Genomic DNA, 15,199 nt, shown 5'->3' with positions numbered 1-15,199 from the left:
ATACCATCATCTAGGAAAGCTTAGACAGAGATTAGATACATCAAAAACCCTGTAAGAATATACAGCAGCTTGAGAGAAATCAGACGATAAATACTATAAAATTTATATTTTATATATTATCCATGAATTATAAAGTCTAAAACAAAGACAAACACCAAAAAAAAAAAAAAGCATTGGACCAAACACTTTGCTATTCAGAATAAAGTATTTACTCGGAAACAACTGAATAAAAAAAATCCGCTTAAAATGGTTTTAATAATCACTTAAAACTTAAAAACCCCAGGCCTTAATTATCAATCTTTTAATTACATTATGTAGAAACATTTGCATAAGCCCAGGTTTAAAGTCTGCTTAGCTCAATCTTGAAGGACAAAAGTTGAAGTCATTTTGACTCACTCTTTTGTCCTCAGTTGACACACATATCCATATCTTGCCCCATAGCCGAATCAATCATTCACTTTTCTCGATTCACGAGTGTGTGTGTGTTTGCTCACTCCATTTTTTTTTTAATATTCTTTAATTAATTCTAGCAAAAACAACTGACCACGATTTACAAGATGTTCACTTGGTGCTCTTCTTAGTCACTCGACACAGTGAACTCAATTATGTCAATATCTAAAGTTGACCGAGTTGAGGTTTCACATTAGCTGGTGTTTACACACATTTTAGTTTACACACACACACACATTTTAGTGTTTACACACATTTCAGGTATATGAGCAGGCTACAAATGTTTGTTTTTTTTCCCCAATGAACAACATGTGTGCAAACACTCGCATGAATGAATTCCAACGAGCATCTCGTCACTATTTTAAGATTTTCTTACTCAGACTGACGTTAAATTGCCTGGGTATGAACTTTTGAGGGCGTGAGCGGGAATGTTACCGACCCTGTTCAGGGAGAAATGCTGCATATGACCGTCACACGTCTTTCAGCTTAAATAATTCTGCTGTTAGCATTCCAATATTAACATGATCTTCAAAAGATTAACTTGCCGTAACCATGACAACGGTCTAGTTTGTATTTCCTAATTAGCCTGGCTCGGTCTCTAGATTAGATTTATTATCAGTAATGCGCAGGAGGTGACGAGGAGGTCGTTTGACTTACAGTGGAGCTTTACAGGCAGGAAATCAAAAACTGTACGCAGACATAAATCTTGTTTTTAAAAGTTGCTTGGCCCCTTAACTTAAGAGAAACAAGAGAAGGAGATCAGACCCACTCGGATACTCACTCTTCGTGCCGTAAGTCACCGATGCTTCTGTCCAGTGAGATCATGTCGCTGGCCACCATGTTGAACCCGAACTCCTTGATGCTGGTCTGCACCGAATCTTTATACTCGGGTCCCAGAACAAACGGCTTGCTCCCCTCTCCTGGCCCCCCGGGGACCCCTGGAGGTTCTGGTTCTTTGGGCTCGAAGTTGCCCAAGGAGCCTCTCCGCAGGACCGGATCCGAGTAGACATTCGTGTGGGGTTTGAACGTGACGTACTGCTTCCGGATGATGTTCTGCTGGTCCTGGGCTTTGAACTTCGGGTTTAGATTGTCTCCTCCATTTTTCTGCCTGATGGCCTCTAGGTCCACCTCCACGCCTTCCACATGAGGCCAAGGCACCACGGCTTTGAACTTATCTTCCACGTCATTAGGAAGATTCGGGACGGGATTCGGGGCGTCTCGGGGTTCCTGGAAATAAGAGAGGAGGGGTGGGGGGGGTGGTGCACGGTAAACAAACACCTAAATGAACAACACATTAACATCTAAAAAGTGAGAAGTCTTATGAGTTACGTGAGGGAAAAACATCACACACAAAGGACTCATTTGCAGGGTGTTAAACCTCAAAGTAGCTCTGGAACTGACACAAGAATAATGATCAAAGCGTTCATGTTAATTATAGTAACAATGGAACGTGAAACAAGTTCAGGGGTGTGCTTTTCCAAAATGACCCGAATATTCTCTCAAAGTCTTGCACAGCCCTTATTCCCCATTCTGCATAAATTATTAACATAACTGTCGTGAATTTTCTAGAGGGCAAAAACTGCCTCCTTTAAATTAGGTCACAGCAAAGAAAGAAAGAAAGAAAGGAAACACACACACACACACACACACACACACACACACAACAACTCTCACTCCTTTTCTCTCATCATCTGCTTATTGATTCCATGTTGCAGGATACTAACTTGCTAAACAGTTTCTGTGGTTTAATTATAGATTTATATATAAGCAAGCTCATGAAAATCAAAAGTCTATCATCTCAAAATATTAGAATATTCTCTAAAATCAATAAAAAAAAGGATTTACATTGCAAAAAAATTCTGTTCATATATGCACTCGATACTTGGTCGAGGCTCCTTAAGCATGAATTACTGCGTCGGGGCATCGTGGCGGGGCAGCCTGTGTCACTGCTGAGGCATTACTGAAGACCAGGCTGCTTTGATAGCAGCCTTCAGCTCATCTGTATTATGGCGTCAGGTGTTTCTTGTCCTCCTCTCGACAGTACTACATAGATTCTCAATGGGGTTCAGGTCAAGTGAGTTGCCTGGCCAATTAAGCACAATAATATCATGGTTAGCAAAGAAGTTAGTGGTAGTCTTGACACTGTGGGCAGGTGCTAAGAAAAGGAAATCGGCATCTCCATAAAGCTTGTCAGCTCTTAAATCTCCTTGTGTTGAGACCAGCTGATGACATGGCATCCCAAATCATCACCCACCGTGGAAACTTCACACTGGACCGTAAGCAACTTGGATTCTTTGCTTTGCAACATGTTCTGCTGAAAAGAGGAATTTGAACCACTGAACAACAGTTCAGTTCTTTTTCTCCTTAGCCTAGGTAAGATACTTCTGATGTCATCTCTGATTCAGGAGTGACTTGAACCCTAGGAATGCAACAGTTTCCTGAACACGTGTGTGCATGGTGGCTCTTGATGCGCCGACTCCAGCCTCAGTCCATGGCTTTCGAGGGTCTCCCAAGTTCCCAAATCAGCTTTGCTTAATGATCTTAACCCAGCAGTCATCACTGTTGCTTGTACACCTTTTCCTACCACACATATCCCATCTCTATGTTTTCCACTACTAAAAATATAGACCGGATCTCAGGTATAAAAAGTTATAATAAATTGTGATTGTCTGGGAAGAGAAACAGAAGCACTTCTATGTAATAAGAAACTCCAAACAAAGGTTGTTACCCAGAAACATGCATGTAGGTGGAGTGGTGACTCACTATTGAAATTGTTTTTGAAAATGTATGTTTCCTGGTGGAACATCATGCAAATCTGTCCTTTGATGGGCCCTTCCTCAAGTAGATATTACACACAGAATTGTGCTGTTCAAAGTTGTTTTTGTTTAATATTTTAAGCTTTTTATCATCAGCACACAAAGTAAAAACATTCAGCTTAAGCAAGGATTTCTGCTTTAAAGCCAAAACAAGATACGATTAGAAATTATGGCCTTGGATGTAAGCACTTTTTGTGCGCAATGGTCACGTGTGTGTGTGTGTGTGTGTGTGTATATATATATATATATATATATATATATATATATATATATATACACACACACACACACACACACACACACACACATACACACAAAGTGAGAATGCATTAATAACACACACATTTAAGTAACGTCTCAGGAAATGAAAACAGTACAGGAAGGAAATCAGGCCTTTGAAAAGTTATGCATACCGTTTCACATTTAAAAAATGAATACAAATAAACGGAAGCAAGGAAGTCATCGATACTAAGCGGGTAAAGGTGATCATGTAGCTTTTGCCTTAAATACAGACAGTTTATAAAGTAAAGAACTGTAAGAAGCTCTGTTTAGCAGTAAGAGTCCTTCTGTGCGGTGCTGAGGTATGTCGCAACACGATTAACACGGCGGTTTGAGATATGATTAACATTGTGCCTTTGACACTTTGCCACGTGTCCTTTTAAAAATTCTGCCTAAACTCTCGTTACTGATAGCGTGCGTGTGGGCGCACACACACACACACACACACACACACACAAATTCATGCGAAGAGCAGTTCCTCAATATGTTACTGTCAAGCTACTCATTACTTTAATGCTCTCATTATGCAAATTCTAGAGGGGAGGTGCACTTTAATTTGGGCATTTAAATTAATAATATAGTGGCAGATTTAGTTATTTAAATCATACAGAATAAAAGGATGGATGGAATCACTACACTGAGCTGTGGAGTTTCATATGATCCATCTCTCCATACGTGTTGGTGGGTTTCCTCCAAATTACTTTTAACACAGAAGTAGGTAGACCGCTGGCTACAATTTGTGTGTGTGTGTGGGTGTGTGTGTTTATTCAGGGAGTACTCCTGCCTCAAGCCTGGAAAAGTATAAGCTACAGATCCACTGTCACCAGAATACAGGATTTAATGTTGACTGACAGACAGACAGACAGCTAGACAGACAGCTAGACAGACAGCTAGACAGACAGCTAGACAGACAGCTAGACAGACAGCCAGACAGACAGCCAGACAGACAGCTAGCCAGCCAGCCAGCCAGACAGACAGCTAGCTAGACAGACAGACAGCTAGATGAAGCTGTAGTTGACCTGGGGCATGCATGATCATAAAAACTAAAAGATCAAGGACATACAACACTGATTTAGATAAACGACAGCTACTTTTTAAAACTTTAAATGTTGTACCGATTGGTTGCATTTTATTGATTAATTCCCTCACTTCCGGGTTTCTGCATGATGCCTACACTCAGTGGTCTTCCCATACTTTAGCTTAGCTTCCTCAGCTAACAAACTGCACATTTACCCAAATAAAATATCACTACAATGCAGACTATAACGTCTACGTTGTGTTAAAAAAAACATAAACTTTTTAAAATGATGAATATAATGTAATAAATGATGTTAATTTTCTTAAACAGGGGTCTGCTATTCGGATTTCCCTGCTAGCTAAAACACATCTCCATGACAACGCCACTGGTTAGCTGGTTAGCATGATGGCGTTTGCTAGCTAACCGCTTAAAAACAGGCAAATTAAATGCAAACAACCGGCAAATATATTACAAATAAAAAAACTTTATGGAAAAAATAAGAAAATAAGCTAACTCACGTGTCTGCCGAAAGGGGTTTCATCGCCCGGTTTGGGGGACAGAGAGGACCAGAGCAGCACCAGCCCCAAAAACGTGCCGATTACCAACAAACTGCGAAGGATAAACCCGACTTTAAGTCTCATCGTGGAAACAAGTGGTGTCGGCGCGATACTAAACCAACTCCTCCAGCGCCCAGAGCTAGCTTAATGCTCAGTGCTAGCCCTGGAAACTGACTGGACTGGACTTGATTCTTGCCTCTATCGCAATGAACAGACAGAGAGTCGTGAGGGAATCGGTTCTTTGTTTTAACGAATCATTCCGAGCAAACCCTTCTCACACACACACACACTAATAAGATTTCTTTAGCTTTGACTCCAGCACACAATGTGGTGGCCACATTTAGTCTGAGTCTTGAAAAAAATCTGTTTCATCAGGAAGGAAAAACTTTTTGACCTTGTTGTGAAAACCTCACATCACATCTCATTCAGCACATTTCAGGTCGTCAGCTGACTTCTTTTTTTTTTTTTTTTTGCCACATGTTGCCACATGAGTCTAGACCTGAGCAACCGCTGATTATAACCCTGCCACCACAGACCGGTACAGTGGGCGCTATGTATGATCACTTCGTCTGCTTCCCTTCTTACCCTGAGCCTCCCATCGCTCTGGGTCAACCATTTTCCATCACGCCAAAGTCCAATCTTTATGCTTCCTAGCAAACTAGAAGACTTTTTCCTTTCTGGTTAGTTTGGTTTCCCCACGGCCACACAGCTGTTTAGTCCCAATCCACATTGTGTGTGTATGGAAATGCTCTTACTTTCACTATTAAACATATTCACCAAGGATTTACATCATCTCCCTGTAGGAATTGTCCCTGTAGGTCCATCTAAAGTCAAACATGGTTTATTTTAAATGAATAAATAAAAGAATACTTTTGTGCTTTTCACTCCACTTACACTGATCACTTTAATGGCATATACACCGCATGTTACTATGAAATGATATATACAGTGCATCCAGAAAGTATTCACAGCGCATCACTTTTTCCACATTTTCTTATGTCACAGCCTTATCTCTCATCCATCTCTGCAGCAATCCACCAATCATATGGTAGAGTGGCCAGAGAGTCTCATCAGACCTGAGAATTTTGTTTCTCATGGTCTGAGAGTCCTTCAGGTGCCTTTTGGCAAACTCCAGGCAGGCTGCCATGTGCCTTTTACTAAGAAGAGGCTTTCGTCTGGCCACTCTACCATATAGGCCTGATTGTTGGATTGCTGCAGAGATGGTTGTCCTTCTGGAAGGTTCTCCTCTCTCCACAGAGGACCTCTGGAGCTCTGCCAGAGTGACCATCGGGTTCTTGGTCACCTCCAGGCCCTTCTCCCCCAATCACTCAGTTTAGATGGCCGGCCAGCTCTATGAAGAGTCCTGGTGGTTTCGAACTTCTTCTACTTATGGATGATGGAGGCCACTGTGCTTATTGGGACCTTCAAAGTAGCAGAACTTTTTCTGTAACCTTCCCCAGATTTGTGCCCCGAGACAATTCTGTCATGGAGGTCTACAGACAATTCCTTTGACTTCATGCTGTAACAGGCAGTAACCTGAGTGAGGAATTGAATCAGGGAGCTTTGAACTTTCAGGCAGTAACAAATAAATAAATCTTTTATCCTCTGGACTCAATTTTTCATGTATAATAAAAGTGGAAATTCTCTGCACAATTAATAACAGGAACATGGACTAAAATCACCAAAAAATTGTGTAACATTAAGAACTTTTTCCATAACTACCACCTGATCCGACGATACCATTGTGGTAGGCCTGATTACTGATAACAGCGACAAGCCCCACCTGGAGAAGATTAGGAATCTGAGGAACTGGTGCCGGCGTTACAACCTTCTCCTGAACATCAGCAAAACAAAGGAGTGATAGTGGATTTGGATGAAGGAGCAGAGGAACTACCTGTCATCAGTGGGTCCTCACTGGAGAGATTAGATAGGTTCCAGTACCTCTGTCTTCACATCACGCAGAACCTGTCATGGTCCTGTCACATCCACCACATGCTAAAGAAGGCCTGGCAGTGTCTCTAACACCTTAGATGCCTGGGAGACCTTAAGCCGTGTTTCAAGGTGCTAAGGAACTTTTACTGCTGCTCCATAAAGAGCATCCCAATGGGAAACATGACAACCTGGGTGTGATCAGCTGAGCGCATCATCCGCACTGAGCTCCCTGACCTACACTTAATCTACAGCATGTGTGCTGGACCAAGGTCAGGAAGATATTGAAGGACTTCCGCCACCCTGACAATGAATTGTTTTCCCTGTTGTAATCAGGAAAGCGTTTCCGCTCCGGGAGGCCAACACCGAGAGACTGAGGAGGAGCTTCTACACGTAGGACTCCACATAGGACTCAACAGATTGGACTTGCTTTGTTTCCTTCACACCTGTGTTGGAGCACACTACACTACTAACCACACTGCACTTTTGCACATTTGAATATGACACACATGTTGCACATTGCTGGTTCTTGTTTACACAGAAATAAGAGACAAACTTTGCTCTTTAAAACATGGACAAAAACACTGTTGCTGTCACACATTATGTTTCACTCCTACAGCTACTGTCATACCTACATGCCATATCTTTACCCATATTTCACCCTTTTATATTGTGCATTCTGTATAATTTATACGTTTTATGTATTTCTATTTTCATTTTATTTTATTTGATTGTAACTGTAAATTTGAAGATTTAAAATGTTACATTCTTTTCTTTGCAGAGAAATCGTTCTACCTTTCTTTCCTCTTATGCTATCTTATCTTTCCTTTTTTAGGTCACAGACAGTTGGATAAACATTTCACTGCCTATCATACTGTGACAAATAACATTTTAATTCAATTTGATTAATAAATAGCAGTTACAACTTTTTCATTTTGCTGTTGTTGTTGGTCTTTCAGCTGCTCCCGTTGAGGGGACTGACCTGAATAACAACTTGACACAGGTTTTACGCCGGATGCCCTTCCTAATGCAACCCTCCTATTTTTATCCAGGCTTGGGACTGGCACTGCGTCCAGGGGCTGGGGTTTGTGCCTTGGCTGGGAATCGAACCTGGGCCTTTCACATGGAGGGCAAGAAACCTACCAAACTTTATAATGCTGCTAAATTCGATGAAACATTACAGTTTTTTAAGTTTTTCCTCTACAGGGCTGATTTGGACCTTTTCTGTGACTCGAGGTATGGTGCTGTAATTAGTTTAGGATTATTTCTGTATAACACCTAAGTTTTGGTGATTGTTAAGGCTAGGGTTAAGGTTTGGGCTGCCAGGTGCAACACAGTCAAAAACGAAACAGGTGTTTTTTTTTTTTTTTTTTAGAGTACTGGGTTAGTATTGAGTCTGAGGGCTGACTGCGAACTTCCAGTGCATTAAGCTGCATTACTTATTTATGAGTGAATGTCTACGAGCAAACTCACAGTCTTAAAGTGAAAATCTGAGCCCTGAGCATTCTGTCTCTCTCTATGTCTCTCTCTCTCTCTCTGTCTGTCTCTCTGTCTTTGTCTTTCTCTCTGTCTACAGTACAGCATGTCTCTTTCTGTCTCTCTCTCTCTGTTTGTCTTTCTTTCTCTCTTTATGTCTGTCTCTCTGTCTTTGTCTTTCTCTCTCTCTACAGTACAGTATGTCTCTTTCTCTCTCTCTTTTTGTCTTTCTCTCTTTCTCTGTCTCTTTCTGTGTCTATCTCTCTCTCTCTCTTTGTCTTTCTCTCTCTCTACAGTATGTCTCTCTCTCTCTCTCTCTGTGTCTATCTCTCTCTGTCTCTCTTTCTCTGTCTTTCTCTCTCTCTCTCTGTCTCTCTCTTTATGTCTCTGTTTCTCTCGTTCTCTGTATTTCTCTCTTTATGCCTGTCTCTTTCTCTGTATCTCTCTCTCTGTCTTTATGTCTCTGTCTCTTTTTCTCTGTCTCAGTGTGTGTGTGTCTCTCTCTCTGTCTCTCTTTCTCTGTATCTCTCCTTCTCTGTCTCTGTATCTCTCTCTCTTTATGTCTCTCTCTCTCTCTTCACACTTAATCCAATTTATTTCAGGCTTTAATGAGATGGATCAGCCTCTATTTCTGGATAAAGCTCAGTCTGAGTGATCAAACCTCGCTCTCTCTCTCACACACACACACACACACACAACTTGATTCACTTCACGAGGCTTGTTCAAAAGAGTCGACTCCTTTAAGTGACTCATGAATCGCGAAGCTCTAGCAGGATGTTTCACTGCTCGGGGCAGAAGTTGAAGTGACTTGAGTGTGTGAGTGAGTGTGTGTGTGTGTGTGTGTGTGTGCGCGCGCCACGTAATCTCACGGCTAAACACACAAGGATCCTGGCCTGAACACACGGATATAATGATGTGTTTGCTCAGTCTGATGGAGACACAGAGTTTCATTAGTGTTCAGTATTGAGATGTTGTTTAAGCAGCTTCACACACCGACATCGAATAAAATGTAAGATGAAGTGTTCAAGCACAGGAACAGCTGCTGGGTATAGCCTCCACACACACACACACACACACACACCTGAAGACAGTCCTTTTCTTAATGTTTTCCTCATGGTGAGTGTAAACGCTTTAACTTCATCATCGTCTTCATCAGGTGGTGTTGCGGTTCACACTGTCGCCCAGGGTGAGGGTTCGATTCCCACCTCAGGGCCTGTGTACGTATTCTCCTCCTTGTGTGGGTGGGTTTCCTCCCACAGTGTGTGTGTGTGTGTGTGTGTGTGTGTGTGCCCTCGCTGTACTGGCACCCTTTCCAGGGTGTACCCCGCCTCGTTCCCTAAGACGCCTGGTTCAGGCCCCCTGTGACCCCGTAAACAAGATAAAGCAGTATAGAAGTTGACAGGAAAAGACACACACACCTATAAAAAGTAAAAAAATAAAAGCTAAAAATAATCTGCTGATCTTTATTGTAATCAGTGATATTATTTTTATTATTTCAGATTGAACCCTACGTACATGCCTGTACAGCAGAACTCTCTGTCTAACTCATTAATACTGAGAAATCACATGCTTTGTATTGAGAATTGTATGTAAAATAGAAACGGTATATCGAATATAAAGATGAAGTTTTGTCCTAACACGACTCCATCATGTTAAAATCCACTTCTACCACTTCAGCGCTGTTATTTCAGCAGCGAAAATATGAACTAATCCCAGTAAAAATATTCAGTTTAGCATTTCTAATTAATATCTATTGGTGCAGGTGTGTGTTTAATTTGAGGAAGTAGCGCATTAGTAGCTTACGTTAAAGTAGATTATTAAATCCGCCACATAGCTGTTCATAACATCGCTTTAACTCAACATTTTGATTTCACTTATGGTGCAGGTTAAACTTCAGGCAGATGTGTAAGCACTGTTAAAACGTGCGGTTTATAATCTGGCACATAACATCTCGATATTTTAGTTTTATTTAGGGCACAGGTTTCACTTAGCACAGGTAAGACAGTTGTTGAACAGTAAACATACTTGTATGGAAATCTTAGCCAAAGCGTAGCTGTTTAAACAGGGATCAGATGACCCTGATGTTCTACCAAACTCAGGATTGATGGATGACTCTTTATTGTTTTTCGTGCGTCATGTGGTTATTAAAAGGGACATAGAGTGCCTTGGCTTGGGTAATTATTTATTTACCAATTTTGTTTTGCTTTGTCAAAATATGCTACTGTACAGTAGGCAAACATTAACAAGTATGTTACATAAAAACACAAATATAAACAAATAAACAAGGTTGCAAATGAAAATAAGACGCATGATGCAATTGTATGCATTCTAAACATTTATGCAATGTTTGAAAGTCAAAATTGTTGTGCTGATAATACAACTTTATGTTGATTTTTTTTTAGGTAGCATGCTTTGACAAATGCACAGAGCAGCTTTGGAGCACATTTTTGACAGGTAGCATGATTTGACACAACAACAACATATAAAAACACCCTGAAAAAACTGAACTGAGCTATTTACTAAATAAACAAACTAACAATTAAACATCTTATCTTATTACGCAAAATCATCTGATTTAATCAAATCCTAGCCTGTTTCCTGGTTTGTAATACAGTATGTCAGGCTTTCTCACAAAGCAGAGTTAAATACAGATTTCTATTTACACTGGGGATTACTAAGACCTGTATTGTACTATTGTAGTTTATTATTCTTTGCTTTGCTATAAAGCCTGAAGTATGATGCAGCTGTAGTGTCAGTGGAGTGAGTCTACTGCCCTCTAGTGAAAAGAAGATGCTAAATCAGCAACTTTTTGCTTTTAATACTACAGTACTGTACAGTATAGAAGAAAAGCAGTTTTTAGTAATGAATGTTCTCTACAGAGTGGCACACAGTGTGATACAGTGGGTACCTTACAGCCCCAGGCTTAATCCTGAGCTCATGTCTTTTCCCCATATCCATGTGGGTTTAACCCAACCACTTTGGTTTGCTCACTTCTCTTTAAAACCTTCCAGTAGGTGCTTTGGTTACTGTAAATCAACAAATGTCATGTTTATTCTCTAATAGTTAGTGTGTCAGATTAAATTAGATCCAAGCCATTAAACATGTGGAAATCATCTCATAGGATGTAGCACTTAATTTAGAATTATAACACAATAAAGACATGAAAATGCTTTAAAACTTATATACTTAAGTTTCCTTAATACACAATCTACAATATAAGGCATTTAAAAATAATAATAAATAAAAAAATACAACAATAATAATAATATTATGATTCCTTCTTATATGAGGTCACAGTGGCGGGGGGGGGGGATTGATTTAATCAGGTTATTTAAGCTCTGGACAAAAGAAAAACATATTTTTTTGTTAGCACAAGTAGGCTGAGACCGTCATCAGACCCCATGTCCACCATATACATACATGTCTAGATCCACCTGTTCAGCATCTCATCTGTAGAGGAAACCTGTGGTCCAAAGCTAGACTTCTGTCATTTTCTGCCATGGTGAGTAAGTTGTTGTGTTAAGACATGAAGGTCAGCTGTTCTGGAAAAGTTCCTGCAAGAACAGTATTGTGTCAAGTGCAATTGCAAAACTCATCAGCATGATGAAACGGTCTCTCATGAAAACCTTCCCAGGCAAGCAAAACCAAAACTTAACTCTGCTGCAGAGGAGAAGTTCATTTAGAGTCACCAGCCTCGGAAATCACCAATTAATAACCAGCACCTCGGATTAGAGCCGTTATGAAACTTTACAGAGCAGAAGTAGCAGATAAACATCTCAATATCAACTGTTCAAAGGAGATTATTGCATATTTCGGACGCCTCGAGCATTGTTTTACAGTGTAGGAAAAAAGAAAAGAAAAATCAGGAAAGACCACTGGAATAGAAGGTGTGTCCAAACTTTTGACTTGTACTGTACATCATGAGGCTTTTTCATGCGTTTTTTTTCTAGAGCAGTCGTTCCCCAACCGAAAGAAGCTGCAGCCCAAACCTTCAGTCACAACTTTGATTAACATATGACTATGATAAATGAAGAATATCATGTTGTTTAAATCAAATGGCTCTTTTATTGCTTTATGTAGTTCTGGTTACATTTTAAATGTAAATTCTTAAACAGAAATGTTTTATGGGGATTTTAAACTTAATTACAGTACCTACTCACTCACTCACTCACTCATTGTCTATATCCTGTATACAGGCTCGCTGGCACGCACGCACACACACATACACACACACACTACGGGCAATCAGCCTAATCTGCATGTCCGGAGTACCCGAAGGAAACCCACCAAGTACGGGGAGAACATGCTAACTCCATGCACATAGAGGTGGGAATCAAACCTGGCTGGGAGGGAATCAAACCTAAACCCTGGAGGTGCAAGAAAATAGTGCCGGGCTGCCAAACCTAATTGCAAAATTGAAAAAAAAAATCCCTGACCAAACCACATGATTCCATAACTGAGAAGTTTCAAACCCTGGTGATGAAGTCAGAGCTTCCTGTTGCTCACCACTCTACATGGTGATGGTTTCCCCCTCAGATTTCTGCTAATGCACAGCTTTAATACTCAAACTTATTCAGCATGATATAATACATCTCTTGTTCTTTTCTTGATACTCCTGGTGCCTAACTGGGCCGTGTTGCAAGCCTTACACTTGTGTGTGGTCTGAATTCCCTGCAACACAAAGATTGGTCATGTCCTCGCTTCCTCAGGACTGATAAGACTCTGGCTCAGACGTCTTCCGTGCCGAGTGTGCGGTGACTCCAGTGCTGGCACGGTGCTCTCGACTGGCGCATTTAGACCATAATCGAGAGTTAAATCTGATCCAGACACCACGGGCTAAACAGCTTGTTAATTGCAAACACCCACACTGGCGATGACTGAAGCCCAGAATGAAGCCTCAGTCATTTTCTAAAAAACAACACAAAACAATCTCTTTCAGATATGATGCCTCTGCTCGTGACTCCATGATGGAAAGTGGTTGGTGCATACTGGGGAAATCCTTCTTCAAGAAGATCTGTTTTCCCAAACATACAGAAGTTCATCATTAATCATCTCTGATCAGGACGTTTCAGAGGTCAGTCTCATTCCTGCTGACGTTAAGCTTCATTTATCAGGTCAGACAGCGACTAGTTCATTTGTATATCATTTGCAGGAGCATTTAAACAAGTTATGTGACTCTATTTCAACAAATTATCCAGGGCGGTGGTCCTCCAGGGATAAGGTTAAGAATTACTGTTTTAAAACTGTTTTTAATTGATTTCTGCTCTGAGATTTTGGTTTTGTGATTTTACGGATTTTTATTCATCTTGCTGGTAGTTTATGGATGACTGCCTTTTTTTTTTACATTAAAATAATGATTGAAAATTGGGAAGGGCTTTTAATTTTTTAAACAACATTTACACCAAAATAAAAGACGTACATGAGATATACTGTATGTAGTCAAATGTTTGTAGGCGGTATACAGGAAGTGGGTGTGGTACAGTACACCACCCGCCATGGTTTGCAGGAGTGGAATAGGACTCTGGGTAAACCTGAAACTAAGAATAACATCATTCTGAAGTGGCAGTGATTCGGGCAAGAAACTTTCACAAAGGACTGATTTATTACAACAGCGTCTACTGAAAAGAAATACTGCATATTTTATTAGGTGACTTCGTGGAAGGTCTACCTGAGAATTAACCACGATTTAGAGGAAATGATGAGCTTTTTTGTTCTTTGGCAAAAATGAGGAAATTCTTTCTATACAAAAAAAAAAAAAAAAACACAAAAAAGAAAATGGAACAAAACACAGTGCAATATTTCTTTTAGCCAAAAAACATCCAAAATGCTTTAGCGAGATCAGTGCTTTGTAGCTATGAAGGGAAGATCCTGATCAGGTGCTCCATCCCGGATTTAGACTTGATCCTGTTGATGTTGTCCTTCCTCAGAACACACACACACATACACACACACACACACACACACACACACACACAAACACACACCTGAATCAGATCCAGACTCCAGAGCAGCTTTCAGGGTTTTCAGCAGACACCGGCTATGAATTTAGGGGATGAATGTACACATACTGGGGTGTCTATGACTCTAAAACCATGAAGCCTTCAGGCTCTGCTTGTTGTAAATAGACTCATAGGATCATCAAAACCAACAGCTGCGGCTAAGACAAAGCTGCATTAGTTATTAGAATTTTTTTCTTCTTTTTTTTTTTTTTAGAAATTTGAATGTGAAATGTTAAAAAAAAGGAAATCAATGTTTTTTGCACCTACCTGTGAAAGAGGAAATAAGATTGGGTGTACTGTGGTGAAATGACCAGCAGAGGGAGACAAATCTTTACTTTTGAAGAAGGTTAGAAAGCTTATTCTTACCATAATAACAGAGGAATTTCCTTGAATATTATGGGGATTATACTTATTGTGTAAAAAACATGAACAGAACATTCTTAAGTTATAGAAGAAACCATGTTTGTGTAAATGCACACAAGGGCCGGTATACAAAACATCAGCAAGGATCAAATGTCATATCTATTGAGCTTTTTTTTTTTTTCAACATATCTCTAATACACTGTTTATTAACGTTATATAGACAGTACAAAATAACATTTTCAAAAACCTATTTCTCTGCATAGTAATCAGAACTAATTACCAGACGTCTGAGTGAATGAGTATAACTACGCA

General features: G+C 40.3%; 1 protein-coding gene across 2 annotated transcripts in view; it reads right to left on the bottom strand.

The window, feature by feature from the left end:
- galnt7 (UDP-N-acetyl-alpha-D-galactosamine: polypeptide N-acetylgalactosaminyltransferase 7) overlaps positions 1-5,340 on the bottom strand; it is a 28,768-nt gene extending 23,428 nt beyond the window's left edge. For both annotated transcript variants that reach the window (XM_053502117.1, XM_053502116.1), the window contains exons 1-2: positions 5,082-5,340; positions 1,232-1,677 (exon numbers count right to left, since the gene is read on the bottom strand). In XM_053502117.1, coding sequence (XP_053358092.1) covers positions 1,232-1,677; positions 5,082-5,204 — 569 coding nt within the window. In that variant the 5' untranslated portion in view covers positions 5,205-5,340. The remainder of the gene's footprint in view (positions 1-1,231; positions 1,678-5,081) is intronic.
- Between the last annotated feature and the right edge of the window lie 9,859 nt (positions 5,341-15,199).

Source organism: Clarias gariepinus, chromosome 8 (assembly GCF_024256425.1).
Source record: "Clarias gariepinus isolate MV-2021 ecotype Netherlands chromosome 8, CGAR_prim_01v2, whole genome shotgun sequence".
NCBI classification, from domain to species: Eukaryota; Metazoa; Chordata; class Actinopteri; order Siluriformes; family Clariidae; genus Clarias; species Clarias gariepinus.
Note: the sequence above shows the minus strand (reverse complement) of the source record. Positions and strands in the feature narration are given on the sequence as shown.